The 16,308-nt window shown below is 63.1% G+C and overlaps 1 protein-coding gene across 6 annotated transcripts in view; it reads right to left on the reverse strand.

Moving 5' to 3' along the window:
- The window catches only part of CAMK2A (calcium/calmodulin dependent protein kinase II alpha), a 28,298-nt gene extending 12,337 nt beyond the window's left edge, over window positions 1-15,961 (reverse strand). For all 6 annotated transcript variants that reach the window (XR_013939183.1, XR_013939184.1, XM_080554927.1 and 3 more), the window contains exons 1-12: window positions 15,688-15,961; window positions 10,854-10,948; window positions 8,285-8,344; window positions 5,832-5,886; window positions 5,418-5,483; window positions 4,103-4,175; window positions 3,647-3,749; window positions 3,096-3,179; window positions 2,896-2,990; window positions 2,382-2,504; window positions 2,171-2,254; window positions 923-965 (exon numbers count right to left, since the gene is read on the reverse strand). Coding sequence is in view for 4 of the 6 variants with exons in the window: in XM_080554927.1 (XP_080411053.1) it covers window positions 923-965; window positions 2,171-2,254; window positions 2,382-2,504; window positions 2,896-2,990; window positions 3,096-3,179; window positions 3,647-3,749; window positions 4,103-4,175; window positions 5,418-5,483; window positions 5,832-5,886; window positions 8,285-8,344; window positions 10,854-10,948; window positions 15,688-15,749 (943 nt within the window). In the remaining 2 variants the exon portion in view is untranslated. The remainder of the gene's footprint in view (window positions 1-922; window positions 966-2,170; window positions 2,255-2,381; window positions 2,505-2,895; window positions 2,991-3,095; window positions 3,180-3,646; window positions 3,750-4,102; window positions 4,176-5,417; window positions 5,484-5,831; window positions 5,887-8,284; window positions 8,345-10,853; window positions 10,949-15,687) is intronic.
- Window positions 15,962-16,308: the final 347 nt, after the last annotated feature.

The following is a 16,308-nucleotide window of genomic DNA, read 5'->3' on the forward strand; positions in this document are numbered from 1 at the left end:
AGGGACAGGCAGCCCCTGGGCTGCGCAGGGATGGCAGGGCTACGAGAGAAGCTTTTGAATTTCCTGCCCTTTGATGCTTTGCGCCTCCCGTAACCGGATCCCCCCCAGCTGCCGGACTCCTCCAGCCCCGCACACGCTGCCCACAAGTGCTAAATATGTCAGCACGATCCCCCCACGACAAATGCGGATACCAGCCCCGGCCGGGGACCTCTCCCACGGCACCCGGCCGTGCCGGCAGCCCCCATCTCCCCCTGCCCACCCTGACACCCAGCTCCTGGGGCACCTCAGCCAAGCTCCCCCAAAAGCTGATGCCAAGCCACCCAGCCGGCGTGCCGCGCTGTGCCGAGGCCTCTCCCGGTGCGCGGGCTGGGCTGCCGCGCTCTGTCCCTGTCCCTGCATCTCCGTGCAGCCTGGGGGATGTGGGATGCAGGGAGGGTGGGCGTCCCTGTGGGATCTGTACCCTCCCGACTCAGGAGGGCAAAGCAGGAGGGGCACAAGGGACCCTGCTGCTGCAGTGGCACTGGGAGACTTGTCCACCGCTCGCCCGGTGCTGGGGACGCTGTCTCGGAGGCTCTCTCCCTGCACCGCAAACATCTCCAGGAGGGCGCAAAAGCAGTTGCCTCGACCCCTCGCCACCCCCAGCACCCACATCACTGCCTGGGCACAAGTAAGATGTGTGGGTGCACACAAATCCCAAATCCTAAACCTCTGGGGAGCCTCGGACAGAGACCTTATCCACTGCACTCTGTAGAGGCTGGGCGACCCGTCCCTGTCCCCACCACCTCACCCCACCCCACAGAGCACCCGGCTGCACCCACAGCCCCGCTGAGAGCCGGGGGCAAAGCCGCCTCTCCACGGCCCCCATGGGCCTGCCCCGGGCACTGGCACGGGGTGAGGAGAGGAGCCCGGAGACGGCACCTACCGGAGAAGTTCCTGGTGGCCAGCATGGTGGTGAGGATGGCTCCCTGAAACACACGGAAGCAGAAGGGAAGGGGGTGCAGGGCCCTGAACACCGGGTCCCCATGCCCCCAGCCCCACGTGTCGCCTGCCCCCCAGGCTAATATTCTCCTCCTGCCATCAGAAGCAGCCTTCGGTACCCAGCTCCTTACCCTAAACGCTATGGCATTGGGTTGCATTCTCCAAAACCTCCTTCCATCGAAGATTAAAGGGGTATTAAACAACCCGGGGCACATTTTAGCCTCATTCTGCCCCGCTTTCAGCCCAGGCTCCGTTGGCCAGGGCTGGCAGCTGGCGGCGAGGGGAGCCGCCGGCAGCAGAAAGGGATTTAAGTGCGCTGGAAGCAGTGGGGCAGGGGTTTCTCATGGAAGCCGTGCAAAGAAATAACATCCAGAAAAACGTCCCCCCCTTTCTCCGGCTGACTCGACTAACTAGTTGCTCAGCGGATAATGAGATTACTTAGGACTAATTGCCTACAGTAATGGATTACTATTTTGGAGTGTACGCCTGAACTAATTCGATTACCTGTCTAGCTGAAGAGTAATAATAGTTTATAGCCAGTTTCTTTCCCTGATAATCACGTTAGTAGCCTGCAGCTGCCCTGCTCTGGGGAGGCTGTGGGAAGCGGTCGTGGCACTGGTCTGGAGGAGATATTTCCTTCTCCAGAGCCACCCGGAGCCCCTTGCCAGCCTGGTGCTGCCAGCTGAGGCTGGGTGGCACCCAGGGGACAGGAGCCTCATGGAGGCACCCGGCTCGGCGGGGAGCTGGAGATCTCAGAGCTGCAAGCCTGTGGGGCTGCTGGACTGCGTGAGCCAGGGGGGTTTGCCCCAAATCTGGGAGAGTTTGCTCCTTGGCTGCAGCGTGGCTTGGCCGCTGGGCCCCGGGCTCTCACTGCACCTCTGGGATCCCTGCCCTGCCACAAAAAAGGGGCTTTCCTGGTGCTGTCTCCAGTGGGAATGTCCTTGTCCTGGTGTCCAGCACAGCCTCACCGCGTGGCTCAGCGCTTTGCTTCACCACAGCTTTCCTCTGAGCCCTGGTGCCACCACCCCACCCCACCTCTTGTCTCTCCTTCACAGCGAGATCCCCAAATCTCCACCACCACCGTACTGCTGACCCGCAGCCCCCGACCTGACATTCCCCACTCGGCGAACACCCCCCGGGGACCCTCCCATGCGTTTTTCAGCTGACTCGGAGAGGAGAGAGCATGATTTACCTTTAGCTTCCTCCGGGCATTGAACTTCTTCAGGCAGTCCACCGTCTCCTGCCTGTGCATGCATGAGGCCACGGTGGCACGGTGCTGGGAGGAGAGAGAAGCTGCTTAGGACAGGTATGGGGTGCAGGCACGTACACGTGTGCAGGATCCCGTTGCAAACCCCCGTGCCCCCAGACCTTCAGCCCTTGGGCGTCAGTGCCGCCCGGCTCACCGATATCCAGGGGTGCTTCAGAGCCTCCGCTGCCGTGATGCGCTTGGAGGGGTTTATGGTCAACATCTTGTTGATGAGATCTTTTGCTTCGGGAGTGACCGTGTCCCATTCAGGGGAGGGGAACTGCCGAGCAAAGGGACCAGGGTGAGAGGCAGCAGGGAGCAGAAGAACTTTTGCAATTGGGCTGGTTCTCCTGCAAACCTTTCTCCAACCCTGTCCCAAGGGCAGGAGCAGGCACAGGGACTTGTGGCAGCGACTGGAAGGAGCTTCCAGCTGGAGCACTGGGGAGCAGGGGTGGGAGGAGGAAGATTCAGGGCAAGACCTGCAAAGTGGACCTGAAATACGTCGGTGTGTGCACCTGGGCATGGCATACCAGTCAAATCTCTGTGACCAGAGCAAAGAAACTCACTCCCATCTACCCGAACTCATCCGTACTGCTCTTCTGGGGCAGCAGAGTGGGGACGGCAGGAGGAAAGAGAGACAGAGAAGGGGGCAGCGAGACAAACGCACTCACATCGTACGCCCCGGCCTTGATCTGCTGGTAGAGTCGGTGCTGGTCTTCATCCCAGAAGGGCGGGTACCCGACCAGCAGGATGTACAGGATGACGCCTGCCCGGGGAGGAGACGTGGGGTCAGTGCCGTGTCAGACCAGCAGCCTGTGGCATCCTGCACTGCCCAGCCCGCTCCCCAAATTCCGGCCCCAGTCGGACTTACCGCAAGCCCACAGGTCCACGGCTTTGCCATAGGGATCCTTCCGGAGCACCTCGGGGGAGAGGTATCCCGGGGTGCCAGCGAAACCTGGGACAGACAGCCTGTCATGTGCCTCGCAGACAGCCAGCATCCCCGTACAGTCACTGCCAGAGCCGCGAGCCCAGCCCGCAGCATCCCTGTGGGACAGGCACCCCCCTCCAGAAAGACACCTGGCTCCCAGGAGCAGAGCACCACCAGCCAGCCCCCGGGATGGTGCACAAGCTCGGGGTGCTCCGATGTACCTGCCAGCACTGGGAAGAGGCTTTCCTCGCCCCTGCCACCGGGCTGTCTGTCTCAGCAGGACACGTCGGTGACCCACCGAGCTCCCACCCAGCTGTTTGCGCATCGGCACGGGGCTGCTCCCAGGGGCACGGCGGGAGCCATCAAACCCCTCCCAGGCTGCCAGGGCTCTCCCTCACCACCCCTGGGGATGCTCGCCCCTCCTGGAGCAGCCTCGGTGGTCCCACTGACCGAACATGACGGAGGGCTGGGGGAAACCCGCGGCCGGCACTCACCGAACCAGGCTTGCTGGTCCCCCTCCACCTCGATGGCGAGGCCGAAGTCGGCCAGCTTGACGGCGGCTCCCTTCAGCTTGGAGGCCAGCAGCAGGTTCTCGGGCTGCAGGAGGAGGGGAAGGTTGCAGAGGAGCAGAAGGGACCCGGGGGCTCTGCTGGGCCGGGTGGGGGTTCCCAGTGCAGCTGGGGGGAGGATGGATGTGCTCCCGGTGCTTTGGGGAGCTGTGTGTCCCGTTGAACATGCCTCCTTAGAGGGCCATGGACTACATGGACCTCTCTGCCCCCTTTCCCTTGTGGTGTTTCACCCCAGAGCTGCTGTTTGCTCTGTGGCTTTCTGGTAGCTCCTATACGGCACTCCTCCCCACCCCGGAGGATGCCAGGCATTGCTCCACGGGGTCCTGCCTCGCACACGGGGTCCCCACGCCCTCCCACGGGCTCTTCCCCTGCAGCTCGTACCTTCAGGTCCCGATGGACCACCCCCATCTGGTGGCAGTGCAGGACAGCCTCCAGGATCTGCTGGATGCAGTGGCTGCAGAAGAGGGAGGAGAGAGCTCACGCAAGTATCTGGAGAGGCACATTTTCCTTAGCCACTTCTGCATGGCTGCATTTCCTCCCCTCACCCTTCTCCCCATCGCTTCAGTGTCCATCTCCACCACGTGCCACACGCTGGTGGTGACCCAGGTGCCAGCGGTGACCCAGCCAGGGCTGCTGGACACCCGGCCATGGCAAGCAGGGTGCTGGGATTACGTGTGCGCCCATGGGCTCCCCCAGAAGTGCCAGCAGGGAGCTGGGGACCAGCAGTGAGGACACAGCACGTGCCCAGGTTCGGTCTCCAGACAGGGGCGGAGCAGACGTGCTCGCCGGCCCCGCAGCCGATGCTCACTTTAGCCCCATTTCCCCGGCCCCGTCTGAGGCTGGTGGCTCGCACTGTGTCTGTTCGCTTTATGCCCAGTTCATTAAACCCTGGCTCTGCTGCATGCGTGAGAAAGGAAGGGAAAAAGGATGAGGCAATGATCACTTTTGTTCCAAAACAGCTGTCTGCAAGGCAGAAGGTCTTTATTTACATGTATTTTATTTTATTTGTATGACGCTAATAAGAGGATGGGTTGTAAGCGGATTCAGCGCAGGCTGCCCGTTTAATAAGATCACTTTCTGCCTAGAAATGGGGAATATTTCCATGCAGCCAGGAGCAGCACAGAGCTTACCACCCCCTTGGCCATTTGCATGGACAATGCCCTATGCATGGGGCAAAGCCAAGGCTGCACCAGGAGCTCTCCCAGGCCGTGTGGGTGACCACAGCCAGACCAAATCCCCTCGAGGCGCGTGCTGGCCCCCTAGCCGAGCTGAGAGGTTCCTGGTTCCCGTTCCCTGCCGGAGCATTGGGTATCTGGGAGCCCCGACTGCTCCTCCTTGTGCTTTCTTATGGCGAATGCCAGAGCACCGCTTGCAGATGGCTCTGGTGCAGCTGCAGGGAGGAGGAGGAGGATGCCAGCCCCAGGCTGGGTGCAGGCACCAGCCCTGCGGTAACACACACAGCTCTTGGCGCAGGAGTCGAGTTAAAACCAGCAAACCAGCTCTTTTTTTTTTTTTTTTTTTTTGGCTCTCCACATCTGGTTTATCAGCAAGCTCTGCAGGGCGGCTGTGGAACAGCTCCCAGCACCGAGGGAGCTCGTCCTGCAGGAAGCAGGGTGCGTATGGCCCTGGGAAGGAGCAGCTATGGGGAAAAGGGGAGGCCTCCTGTCCCCTCCCTGCCCATCACGTCCTTGCTCACCTGGCATCCGCTTCGCTGTAGTACTCCCTGGCCACGATGTCCTCAAACAGCTCCCCGCCGGTGACCCTGCGAGAGGACAGGGGGGTCACAGCGGGCACGCGGAGGGGCTGGGTCGATTTACAGCATGCTCAGCCCTGGCAAACCCTCCCCAAAGTGCTGCTGTCCGTGCACAGGGGGAGAGGGGCAGGGGCGCATGGCATGGATTGGAATAGATTAGAACAGAACAGGAAAGGGTAGAATAGAATAGGGGGCCCCAAACCTCCCCGTTCCCACCCCAGGCACCCCACAGAAAGCCGGGAGCGAGCTGGAGCTCAGCAGAGCTCGGGGGTGAGGGGCAGGGGGCACAGGGCACGCGGCCTCGGGGGGAGCCCGCAGCCGCTGTCGGGTCAGGAGCTGCATTCAAACAGCACTCACAGGTCGAATATCAGGTAGTGGTGGCCCTCTTCGGAGATGCTGTCGTGGAGCCTCACTGCGGCAGAGACAGGGGGGTTACAGCGCGCCCGGCTCCCGCCCGCGCTCCCCCCCAGGACCCAGCAGGGAAGGGCAGAGCAGGGATGCTCTTCCTCCCCCTGCTCCTCTTCCCATTGCTGCTAGCTGGGGGGGCTCCCGCTCGACCAAGGGCCCCCGTGGTGCAAGGCTCAAAGGTCACGTCCAAATCGGGGACAGCGGGGACCTGGCCCAGCTCCCGGGCAGGCTGCGGCCGCGCGCACCAGGGCTGAGGATTAGGAGAGGTGCTGGGCTGCCAAGCCCTGGCATTAACCTCACTTTTTATTTATTTTTCCCCTCCTGGTCGCGACCTTCCTTGTCTCCTTGGGAGGGCTCTCGCTGGGGATGCCCAGGGATCACGCTCTGCCCCGTCCCCCTGCCTGGCTCCTCGCCCCGCTCCGAGGGCCGCCTGGTGCGAGCGCATCCCCCTTGGGCTGAATTCTGGTTATTTAGGCTGAGCTCCCTGCTCCCGGCTTCGCAGTCAGACACGCAGCGAGGGGAAAGGTGCAGAAATAAGTAGGACAGACAGACAGAAGGTGAGCAAATCGGTCTGGTGTCCTCTGCCCCCACCACACCCCGCTCTGCCTTGGGGCTGTAAATACGTGACCTCCTCACGGCTCCCCGATCCTGCTTTCACCACCCGTGAGGTCTGCATTTGGAAACCAGGGGGGGAAAGGAAATGCTCAGGGGAACGCTGCTGCAGGAGGTTTTGCTCCCAGCCTGGTTTGCCCCAGCTAGGTCCCTTCTGTGGCACCGGGTGTCGCTCATCCCATTCACGGCTTATTCTTCCCTACGGCCTCCGCAGACGTTCGCTCCCCTGTGCTCCGGCACCTGGGTTTGCTCAGCCTCTCTCCCTGACACATAACCCCAGCTTTTCTGCCTTCCTCCGCTGAAAGAAACACGTTTCCTCCCGTTTCATCTCGTCTGAGAGGGATTTGGGGATATTGTGCCTGGGATCCTGCAGAATCCAAGAACGTTCAAAGGGGGATTAGGCGCCTTCGGTGCGGATAGGGCCCGAGTAACCACGAGCAGATGGGCCGGATACGTCCCCTGCTTGGGGAAGTCCCAGCGCCCGTGGCTGCCAGGAGCCGAGGGGGTATAACAAGGAGCAGCCGCCCTAAATATAGCCTGGTCCTACAAGCATCTGTTGCTGACCATAGTCAGAAAGAGCACAGCAGCAGCGCCGTGGTGGCCAAATAGCTCCGGGTTCGGTGCCAAGAGCCGGGCTTGGGGCACAGCTTGGTACTGAGTCAGACACTGATGGGTACCCAGAGCTAAAGCTCCAGGAGTGGGCGTAGCCAAAATTTCCCCCGCCAGCAAGCCTTCCCTCCAGGTGAAAGCACCTGGGGAAGCTGCAGCTGTCCCTAACTGAGCCCCACGGATGTGCTGTGGGGTCGTGGGCACCCTGCGCGCAGCTTCCCCGTGCAGCCCCTCCTGCAGGAGCCCGTCGCTGCAGGCTCACATCCCTGCACCCCCAGCTGCCTGGCACGGCATCCCAGGGGAGAGGAGGGATGGGAATGTGCTGCGGGAAACCAGAGAGAGCCAGCACAGCCCCTCGGTGCCTGGGGTCTTCTCCCTGGTGGACCACTGCACTCCAGCTTTCCCGTGCCCCCATCAGTGCTGGCTCCTCTCACTCTTGCTAGCGCTGCTCTGCTCTGCTCAGCTCCCTCCTGCTCCCAGCTGCAAAGGCTGCAGAGCTCTCTTCCGACCCCCAGCTGACTTTCCAAAAGCTCCAGGAGCCCACCGAGGTCTGCACCTTCCTGGCTGCTGCAGGAGGAGAAGGGCTCCATCCCCAGAGGGGCCCCCAGACCAGCCCCGGGTGCCGGCAGCCTGCATCAGCATCGCTGTCAAGGCTGGGCTTTGGGAATTTTTGCTGCATTTTTTTCCCCTCCCCTCTCTCTCTCTCTCTCTCCTTCTGGCCTATTTTTGTCTTTTGCAGGGGCTCGGGAGTTTTCCTGAAACAGCTTTTCCGAAGGAGGCTACTCTCAGATGGACGGCCGGTGGGAAAGTCTTCGCTTCCCCCCGCCATCGCTCCTCCCACGCCCCGCTCTGCTGCTGCTGCTCGGAGCTGGAGCCGCTTTTTGGAGCAGGCAGAGGAACACAGCATCCGAGGGGTAAAAATAGTCCCCTTGCAGCCCCGCTCCTCCCGGAGGGACGTGCGGCCAACTGGGTTAGTTGGGACCTACTTCGATCCCCCTGCGCTCGCCTGGGGCCTTTCTTTGCATGACCCCGTTTGGAGAAGGAAGCTGGTGAGGAAGAGGAGGGATGGGTTTTCCACCCAGCCCCACGTCCCAGTGCCCCCCCCTGCGCCTGGGGTGCGTTGGTGAGGGGGGGGGGAGCAGGGTGGGCAGCAGCGCGGGGCGCCTGCGGCACGCGCTTACCGATGTTGGGGTGCTTCAGGAGGCGGCAGATCCGAGCCTCTCGTTCCAGCTTCTGGTGATCTGAAAGAAGCAGCGGCCCTAAATTAGCGGCCGGGGAAGGGCACAAGCTGCTGCCAGGTCTCGCCGGTGCTCTCGGAGGAGCTGCCAGCACAGGAAAAGTGTAGGGGGATGGAGCAGCTGGCAAGGAGCGAACCCGTCTCTTGTGCTTGTTTTGTTCTGCGTTGTTTCAAAGGAATAATGGCTGCGGGGAGGTGTTCTGCAGCAGGACCTGACAGACGTTGTCCCAGCATGGGCGCAGCACCCAGCCAGCCCCTGGGCACTGCTGCTGCAAACGTCCTGGGTTTCGTATGGCCCTCGCCCCCTTCTCCCCATCGCCATTCCCTTTGCTGAACAAGCCCCGAGCTCCCCGCAGAGCCCCTCGGAGGTGCCTGCTGGGTTTGCTCGCGTTCAGCCAAGCACAGGCAATCAGCACGGACCCTTCTGGCCCCCAAATCTAATAACCAAACCACTGAAGACGGAGCCAGCCAGAGCAAAATGCCAAGTGGCAGCGGGGCCATCAGCCCCTCGCCTTCCCCACGCCGCAGCCGCTGGCTGCTCCCTGCACCCCGCGCCGCGCTCCCTGCCCCGCGCTGCCTCCTCCCCGCAGCTCCGTCTGAAGGCAGTTGGTGATCGCAGGAACCCAGCAGCCGGGAGAGGCAGGGATATAATTAGGGCTGCTCGTCTCTCGGCACTCTTGCTGCTACCTTGCAAGTTCACACCCCGCAGTCTCGCTCTGCATCGAAGCAAATCTGCAACCGCCGAGACGCGCGGGGTGCGCAGCGTGGGGCTGCAGCCTTCCCCAGGGCGCCCCACATCCAGCCCGTCTGCCTTCAAGTGCCTGGGCTGTGGGGACATTTCCCCCCTTCAGAAACCCTTTTTGGGGTTGTGTTCCCTCCGCTGGAGGCGATCTCCCCGTGGGGAGGTCCGGCATTGCTGCTGCTGTTTGGCAAAAGCAAATTTGCTTGCTCTAAGAGGCCAGACATCACAGGAAGGGGAGGAAAATGCGATCCACGGCTGCTCTCTGCACCCAGGTGTGCCGTGGGTCCGTGCACTGCTCCCAGCCGAGCTGTCCCCTGCATCCTGTGCAAACAGCACGGGGTGGGGAGATGAGCAAAAAGCAGGAGAAATGGAAAATGGATCGGGGGTTTAAAAGCAGGGGGTCCCTTTGAAGGGATGGGGTCCCAGCAGCACCTGGCCACAGGTCCCCGTCCTACCCCACAAACCCAACTGCTGCCCGCACCCCAAGACCGTTTCTCCCCCCAGATCTCCAGTTTCTCTCCTGCGGTCTCCCTGCGTCAGCAGCGAGGATGCCTGAAGCTGCCCGGGGGCGTTCTGCAGCTCCCCTCGCCCCTCTCCTCCTGCACCCCCTCCTGCTGGCCCTTCACATGCGGCACCGCCAGTGTCACATCGCCGGGGGTCTCCGTACCCCGGCACTGCACAGCTGGGGGCTCTCAGGACTCTTTCCAAAAGGAGCTGCTCCTCGGCCAGCAGAGCGAGGTCTCTCCAGGTGACAGAGGGACACGGAGCCGTTGCAGGCACAGCACGAACCCGAGGAGAGGATGGAGAAGGGCAAACTGCAGGGTTAGGCAGGGGACGTCCACCTCCCAAGGGGGGCTTGAGGCCAGGCTCCCCCCTTCGGGTGGGCGCCCACCGCGCAATGCCAGGCGTCAGCACCGCGCTGCTTTGGCAAGCGCTGGCTCAATTTGAGGTCAGCAAGGAGTTTGTCACCATTTTCTGCATTTCAATTCTGCCTTCAGAGGTGAGCAGTGGCGTCAGGGGGAGAAGCAGAGGCAGGGAGTTAATTAAAGCCTCCCGGCAGGGCGCTCGCTCCCAGCACCCATCCTGCGCTCCCCAGTGCGCCCGGCGAGGAGGAGCCGCAGAGGGGACGTGGCAGCGGCCATCTGGTCCCCTCCGTCCTCGTCACCCAGGTCCTCTGCCAGGCATTTGTGGCACAGGAGCTCCTGCACGGGGGCGAGGGATGGCTGGAGCGTTTGTTTGCAGGATCAGCTCAGCCTGGCCCTGAGGAGCAGCCAGCACAGACCCGACAGAGCCTTGTCCCGGAGCCAGCGCTCTCCACCGCACCCAAAATTACCCCGCAGAGGGGTTTGTGCCCATCTCCAGACCGAAATAAAGCCAAGCCCCCACCAAAGGACCCATTTCATTTATGTGCATACATCAGTATGGGACGGGGCCCTCTCCAGGAGGTGATGCTCCCGAAATTACTGCTGCCCAGCACCGAGGCTGTCAGCAGATCCTTGCTGCCAGGCTGTAACCACGCTTTGTTGCAACACGGTGCGTGGGGTGCTGGGGCTGTTGCAGCAGGGAAATGGGGTCCTGAGCCCCGCAGGAGTCCCCAGGGACCCTGGCCCAGCCCCAAGATGTTTGTGCCTTTGGTTCCCATCCGTCGAGGAGCTCAGTACGCACCGCGGTGGGGACGGGGTGGGACAAGGGGGTTCCCACCATGGTGTAAAGGACACAAACTCCCCACTCTGCAAGCCCTGCCGACCCCCAAAACACCCGCAGCACCTACCTCGGGCAGACAGCTTCTTGGTGTTGATGATTTTGGCCGCATACTCTTGTCCTGCCAACACCTTCACGCATCTCCGGACGATGGAGAAAGCGCCCCTGGGAAGACAAGAAGCCAGAGGGAGGTGAAGAGCTCCGTGGGGGCGAGGACGTGGCTTAGCCCTAATGTGCTGCGGGGTGAGGGCAGTGATGGGGATGGGGCTGGGGTTGGGGATGGGGCTGGGGACAGGTACCAGCTGAGGAAGGAGCTTTTGAGGGGGGAGGAAACACGGTGGGTGCTCCATCAGCTCCCGGGCACCACTGTCCTTGGGGATGTGGGGACAGGCATATACAGACATGGGGATGAACGCAGGATTTGCCCCTTGGCACCATCCTGGCACAGCACTGGCACCGTGCACCTTTCCTCCCTCCAAGCTCTGCCTTGTCCAGCACCCGGGAGAGAACAGGCCACGATCTACCAGGAGCTCTGGCTCCCCAGGGACACCAGGAATGGATGAAGCTGTGGCACAGCGCTAAGCCACTTCACCCTGTGTGTGTGTCTCTCTTTGCGTGCTTTAGACCTCGCAAACACAGCAGCAACTTGCAGAAGGGGGCACAAGCACTCGCTGTGGCTGCAGGTGACCGATTTAAGGTCCCCGTGGCTGCAACCCCACCGCAGCAGCAGGACCATCCCCGCTGGCTGCGAGCGCCGATGCTGGGGCTGCGGTGGTGCGCGCACACTCGCACGCACGCACACACAGAGCCCCGCTGAGCACCACCTTTGTACCAGGTTCCCTTTCCTGCCGAACCCCTCCGATCGCTAAAATAACAACTATCAAAAGCAACGCCACCTCCCGCCCCACCTTCCCCCGCTCCTGCTACACGGCGAGGAATAAAAGGCCGCGCTCGCGAGCGCGCTGCCAAGCAGCGGTGGATAATTGATTTTACCGGTGGGGGCGGATGGAGACGGGCAATTTGGGGCTGAGTGTGATCTTTAGCAGAATAGGCGAGCGGCGGGGTGCAGGGGATGGGGCTGGGCACGCAGGATCCCCAGCGGAGCCGCCAGCCCACGCGCCCCGTGCGGCATCGCCTGCGGCACGTGCCAGGCAGGAGCTGGAGAGAAGGAAGGAAGAGCCCAGCGCTTCCCGAGCTCAAAGTCCTGCCGTTTCATCCCAGCCACCGAAAGAGCTGAGTTATTTGTATTCCCATAGCCTGGGTGGGAATTAACTGGAATTCAGGGGGGAAATGCTGCTTATCCAGCCTTACACAGCCGGGGAGACCGGAGCTGCTGCTGGCCTGGGGCTGGACGCATGGTGCCACTCGCCCCGTCCCACCAGGAGCTCTGTGTGCACCAGGTCTGGGGGCTCCTTTCCTCCCCGTGACCCATCGTTGCTCTTTTTTCCCTCGGGACACCCCGCTGCTTTGGCAGTGCAGGGAACGCCTGCAGCGATGAGCACGGCAGGGAAACCCCAGGTGGCGAGGGGAGCGCTCACCGCCCCCGGCCTGACCCAGCCCGGGGCTCCCAACCCGGACACAGGGTTTCACTGCGTGACCCGACGTGGGCCTGGAGGGACGTGGGTGTCCCTCCCGCGAGGCAGAGGGAAGGACAGGGCTCCCACGGGGCGCAGGAATGGGTTTGTGCACCCCAGGCTGGGTGCTTGACCCTGCTGGGGGTCCCGGCGGCCGTGCCGTGCCCACGCGCACCACGCAGCCATCTCCTGCTTCTGGGTCCCAGCCCTGCAGCTGCTGCCAGGGTCCCCCAAGCCAGGAGTGACCCCCGGACCCTGTCCCCATGCCCCCCCCCGGGCCCCTCCAGCCCCCACAGCGGCTCTGCCACGGGGATGCTCCACTTCCCCCTTCTTCACACCTTCCCTGCCAGCACCGGGCTGCGCTGCTGCCGCCCTCCCTCTCTTCAACACCTCCTCCTCCTCCGAGGCATTTTATCTCCTTTCTAGAGAGAAGAGTGTGGGCTGGGGATTTTTTGTTCCTCCGTATCTTTTTTTTTTTTTTCCTTTTTTTTTTTTTTTTCCCTTTTTAATGAAAACCCTCTCCTGCAGCTCAGGGAGCCAAGGGGCTGATCGTACCGCTTGGCACGGTAATTGTCGCCAGCCTCTCCCTGAACCTGCTCTGCTGCGGGGGCGGATTCGGAGGCGCCGGAGGAGCTGCACTTTCTGTTTGTCCTACTCCGGTGGCCGTGGGCAGGATCCTCTCCCCGTCCCCCCCCCCCGCGCCACCCCTGCTCCTCGGCCTGTCCCTCAGCTCCTGTGAGCTGCGGGGGCGGTTTGGGGGGAGCAGGGCAGCCCCTTGCTAGCTCGGCTTTGCCTGGGGATGCTGCGGGAGCAGGTTTTCCCCAGCAGGGACAGGGGACCAGCTCCAAGTCCCCTGCTTGGGACAGCCCCGTGCCTGTGATGCGCAGAGGGATCGTGCCCAGCAGGGCAGTGTCTGCAGAGCCCCCTCCCCACCTCTGCGCCCCCACGAAGCCCCATCACCGTGCTGCCGTCAGCTGTGTGGCATCATCCTAAAACCCAGCTTGTCTTGGTGCCAGGATGCTCGGCAGCCGAGGAGGTGGCAAAGAAGCAGGTTGGGCGCAGCAGCCTGGCACCCAGCACCCTTCCAAGGCCTTTCTGGGGTAGAAAACACCCCTGAGAAACGCAGGAAGCTCAGGAAGGGTGGAGGGGGCACAGATAAGGGCTGGCAGCCAGCTCTGTGGCCAGCAGCCATGCGCTGGGGGTGCCCCCGCTGAGCTTGCGGGCAGCGGCTGCGGCAGCAGAGCGAGGCGTGCAGCGCCTCGTCCTGGTTTCCCTTCCTGAGCCCACGAAGCGGAAATTTCCCCATGGGAAACCACTGGGTTTTTGCAAGTGCGGGAGGCGCTGGAAACCATCCCAGTGGAAAATTCCCAACCAGCTCCACAGCCCAGCGAGGGCCCTGGGTTGGAAACACATCTGGGTGCTACACCTGCTACACCCAGCCAAGGGGAGCTCTGCGGAGGGATGCTCCGAGCTGCAGGAGCCACCGGGCTGAGCCGCTCAGCCCCTGCATCGCCTCCTGCAGCAGGGGAGGTCGCGTGGGCCAGGCTGCCCAGGGCGTGATGCCCGCAGGGCCGGGGAGCCGTTGCTGCTGCCTTTGCTCATTTATTCATGAGCGCGGAGAAATGTATCTGCCCAGGTGCACCGCTGCGGTGCTGCGGGTGCGGGCAGCCCCGGGGTCTGGGCTCCCACCGAGCTGTGTCAGTGCCTGGCAAAGCCTCGTGCCCCGAACGCCTCCAGCAACCATCCTGGTCCTTCCCCATCGTGCCTGGCCTGAAAGCTCCCCTCCACGGCCCCTGCACCCTGCCTGCCCCACCGGGCCCAGCAGCACCCCTGCAGGCACTGCTGTCCCTCCTGCGCACCCCGCGGAGCCCAGAAAAGCTGAGAAACCTCTGGAAAATCAGGTCCCGAACCCAGCCGTGCCCAGCTCCTCGGGGTGTTCACATCCCCCTGCCTGCAGCACTGGCTGGGGCTGCCTGCACGGTGCAGAACTGCTCCCCAGCTGCTGCTCCCCACCAGCCCCCCGAGCACGAGGGGATGTGCGTGCACACCAGCGCATCCCAGGACCAGGGGTCTGCACGCCTCCGAGGAGCTGCACTCGTTTGCAGCAGCAACCTGCCCCCCCACCCCTCATTTTGGCAGGGAACATCGGCTGCGTTCAGCCTGGCATGAAGTCCCCCCCCCCCCCCCCGTTTCAGCCTCTTGCTTTCTCCATCTTTGTCCTCTCCTTTCTCTCTCGCCCCCGTTCTGCACGCCCACGCGCGCGCGGGTGCACATTTCGGCGCAGGCTGCCCTGCGGTGCGGGGCTGCGGGGCTGGAGCAAGTTTCCATGCCTACAGACGGACATAGCTGCACATCTGACACCCGGCGCCCCGCCAGCCGGATCGGGCACCCCGCTCCCGAGACAACCCCGCAGTGCACAGGGCTCCCTCCGAGCTGCTCCAAGGGGAGCGCGGCCACGCACCCCACATTTACACGGCAGCTCCGAAAAGCGGCACCGAAACCGAACGCGAGGCACACGCCTGCTTGTTTGTGCTCCCGTTTCGTATCCACCCTCTCTGCCGTGCACTGAGACACGCAGCATCCCTCTGCCCAGCACTGAGGACAGGGACGGTGCTGGGACCAGCGCCCTGCTCCACCCCGTGGTGCTCAGTGCCCCCCCAGCACCACCCCAGCAGGCGATCCCTGCACCCACACCCACACACGGATCCATCCTGGCAGGCACCACGCGGTGACACCCGCACCCGCCGAGCCAAACTGAGCCCTCCCGGCCGTGGCTCAACGTGGGGCACTCGCACACCCGGCTGGGACAGGGGATGGGGTGGGAGAATCCCAGCTCTGGCTGGGGTTTCTCCGGGGGCTGCCAGGTGGGCTGGGTCTCCCGCGGGACTTGTCAAACCCCGGTGAATCCGCGCAGAGAAATTCCCCAAAGGAATCGGAGGGGCGCCCGCCGCTTGGGCTTCCCTCCTCGGCTGTCCCGTCCCTCCTCCCGGCTGGGGAAGTTGCGGGGGGAGCCGGCGGCAGCCTCCTCTTTCAGGAGCTGCTCTTCTCTAAGAGGAGCAGCCGCCCCCTTCCCCGGCCTGAACCCGAAATGTGGCACAGGGAAAGCTGCACCCATCGGCCGGCACCCGAACTCGGGAAGGGACTGAGCTGGCAGGGCTGCGGCTGGGGGACCCCTTCCTAACCTCGGTCCCCCGCTGCTCCCCGGTGCCTTTTCTCCGTGCCCATCGTCCTTCCCCGGATCCATCCCTTCCCAGCCCTGCCGAGGCTCAGCCCCAGCCGGGACACAGCCCCGTGCAGCCGGGGCGCATCCAAGCCCCGTCTCCAACTTACTTGCCCAGTTCCTCAAAGAGCTGGTACTCCTCGGTGAAGCGGTTGCAGGTGATGGTGGCCATCCCGAGGGGCTGGGAATGCTCCCTCCCGGTGCGGAGTTCGGGGCAAGCAGCTCTCCTCTCGCTCCCTCCCTCTCCGTGTGCTCCCGGGGCTCTCTCCTCGCCGAGGTAAATAAGGGAATATGTTTGATTGACAAGCCCGGAGATAATGATGAGGGCAATTTGTCTTCTCAGCCTCACAAGCCTTCGTCAGCATCCCCGTCCCCATGGCGACCACCGCTGCCAGGAACGCCCTGCTTCTGTTGCCTGGGCAACTGCATCCCAAACCCGCCGCCCGCCCTGGGGACCGAGGCCCCGATGGGGGACCCGGCCCCGGGGGGGCTGCCCGGGGGTCCCGCGACCTCTGCGGGGACGGGGCGGGGGGCAAATCCAAAATGCAAACCCCGAAGGCAAATTGAAGGACGTGGCGGTGGCAGGATAACTGGGGCAAAAAGGGTTTCCATGGAAACCTGGGTTTCCATGCTGCAGGAGGATGCCGTCGCCCCAGCAACTGCTCCCCCCCCACCCCCGAAAAAAAAAAATTTAAAAAATTAAAAAAAAAAAAAAATCCAGGCCCTGCCGG

The sequence above is a fragment of the Anser brachyrhynchus genome (genome assembly GCF_964034855.1).
Source record: "Anser brachyrhynchus genome assembly, chromosome: 14".
Taxonomy (NCBI): domain Eukaryota; kingdom Metazoa; phylum Chordata; class Aves; order Anseriformes; family Anatidae; genus Anser; species Anser brachyrhynchus.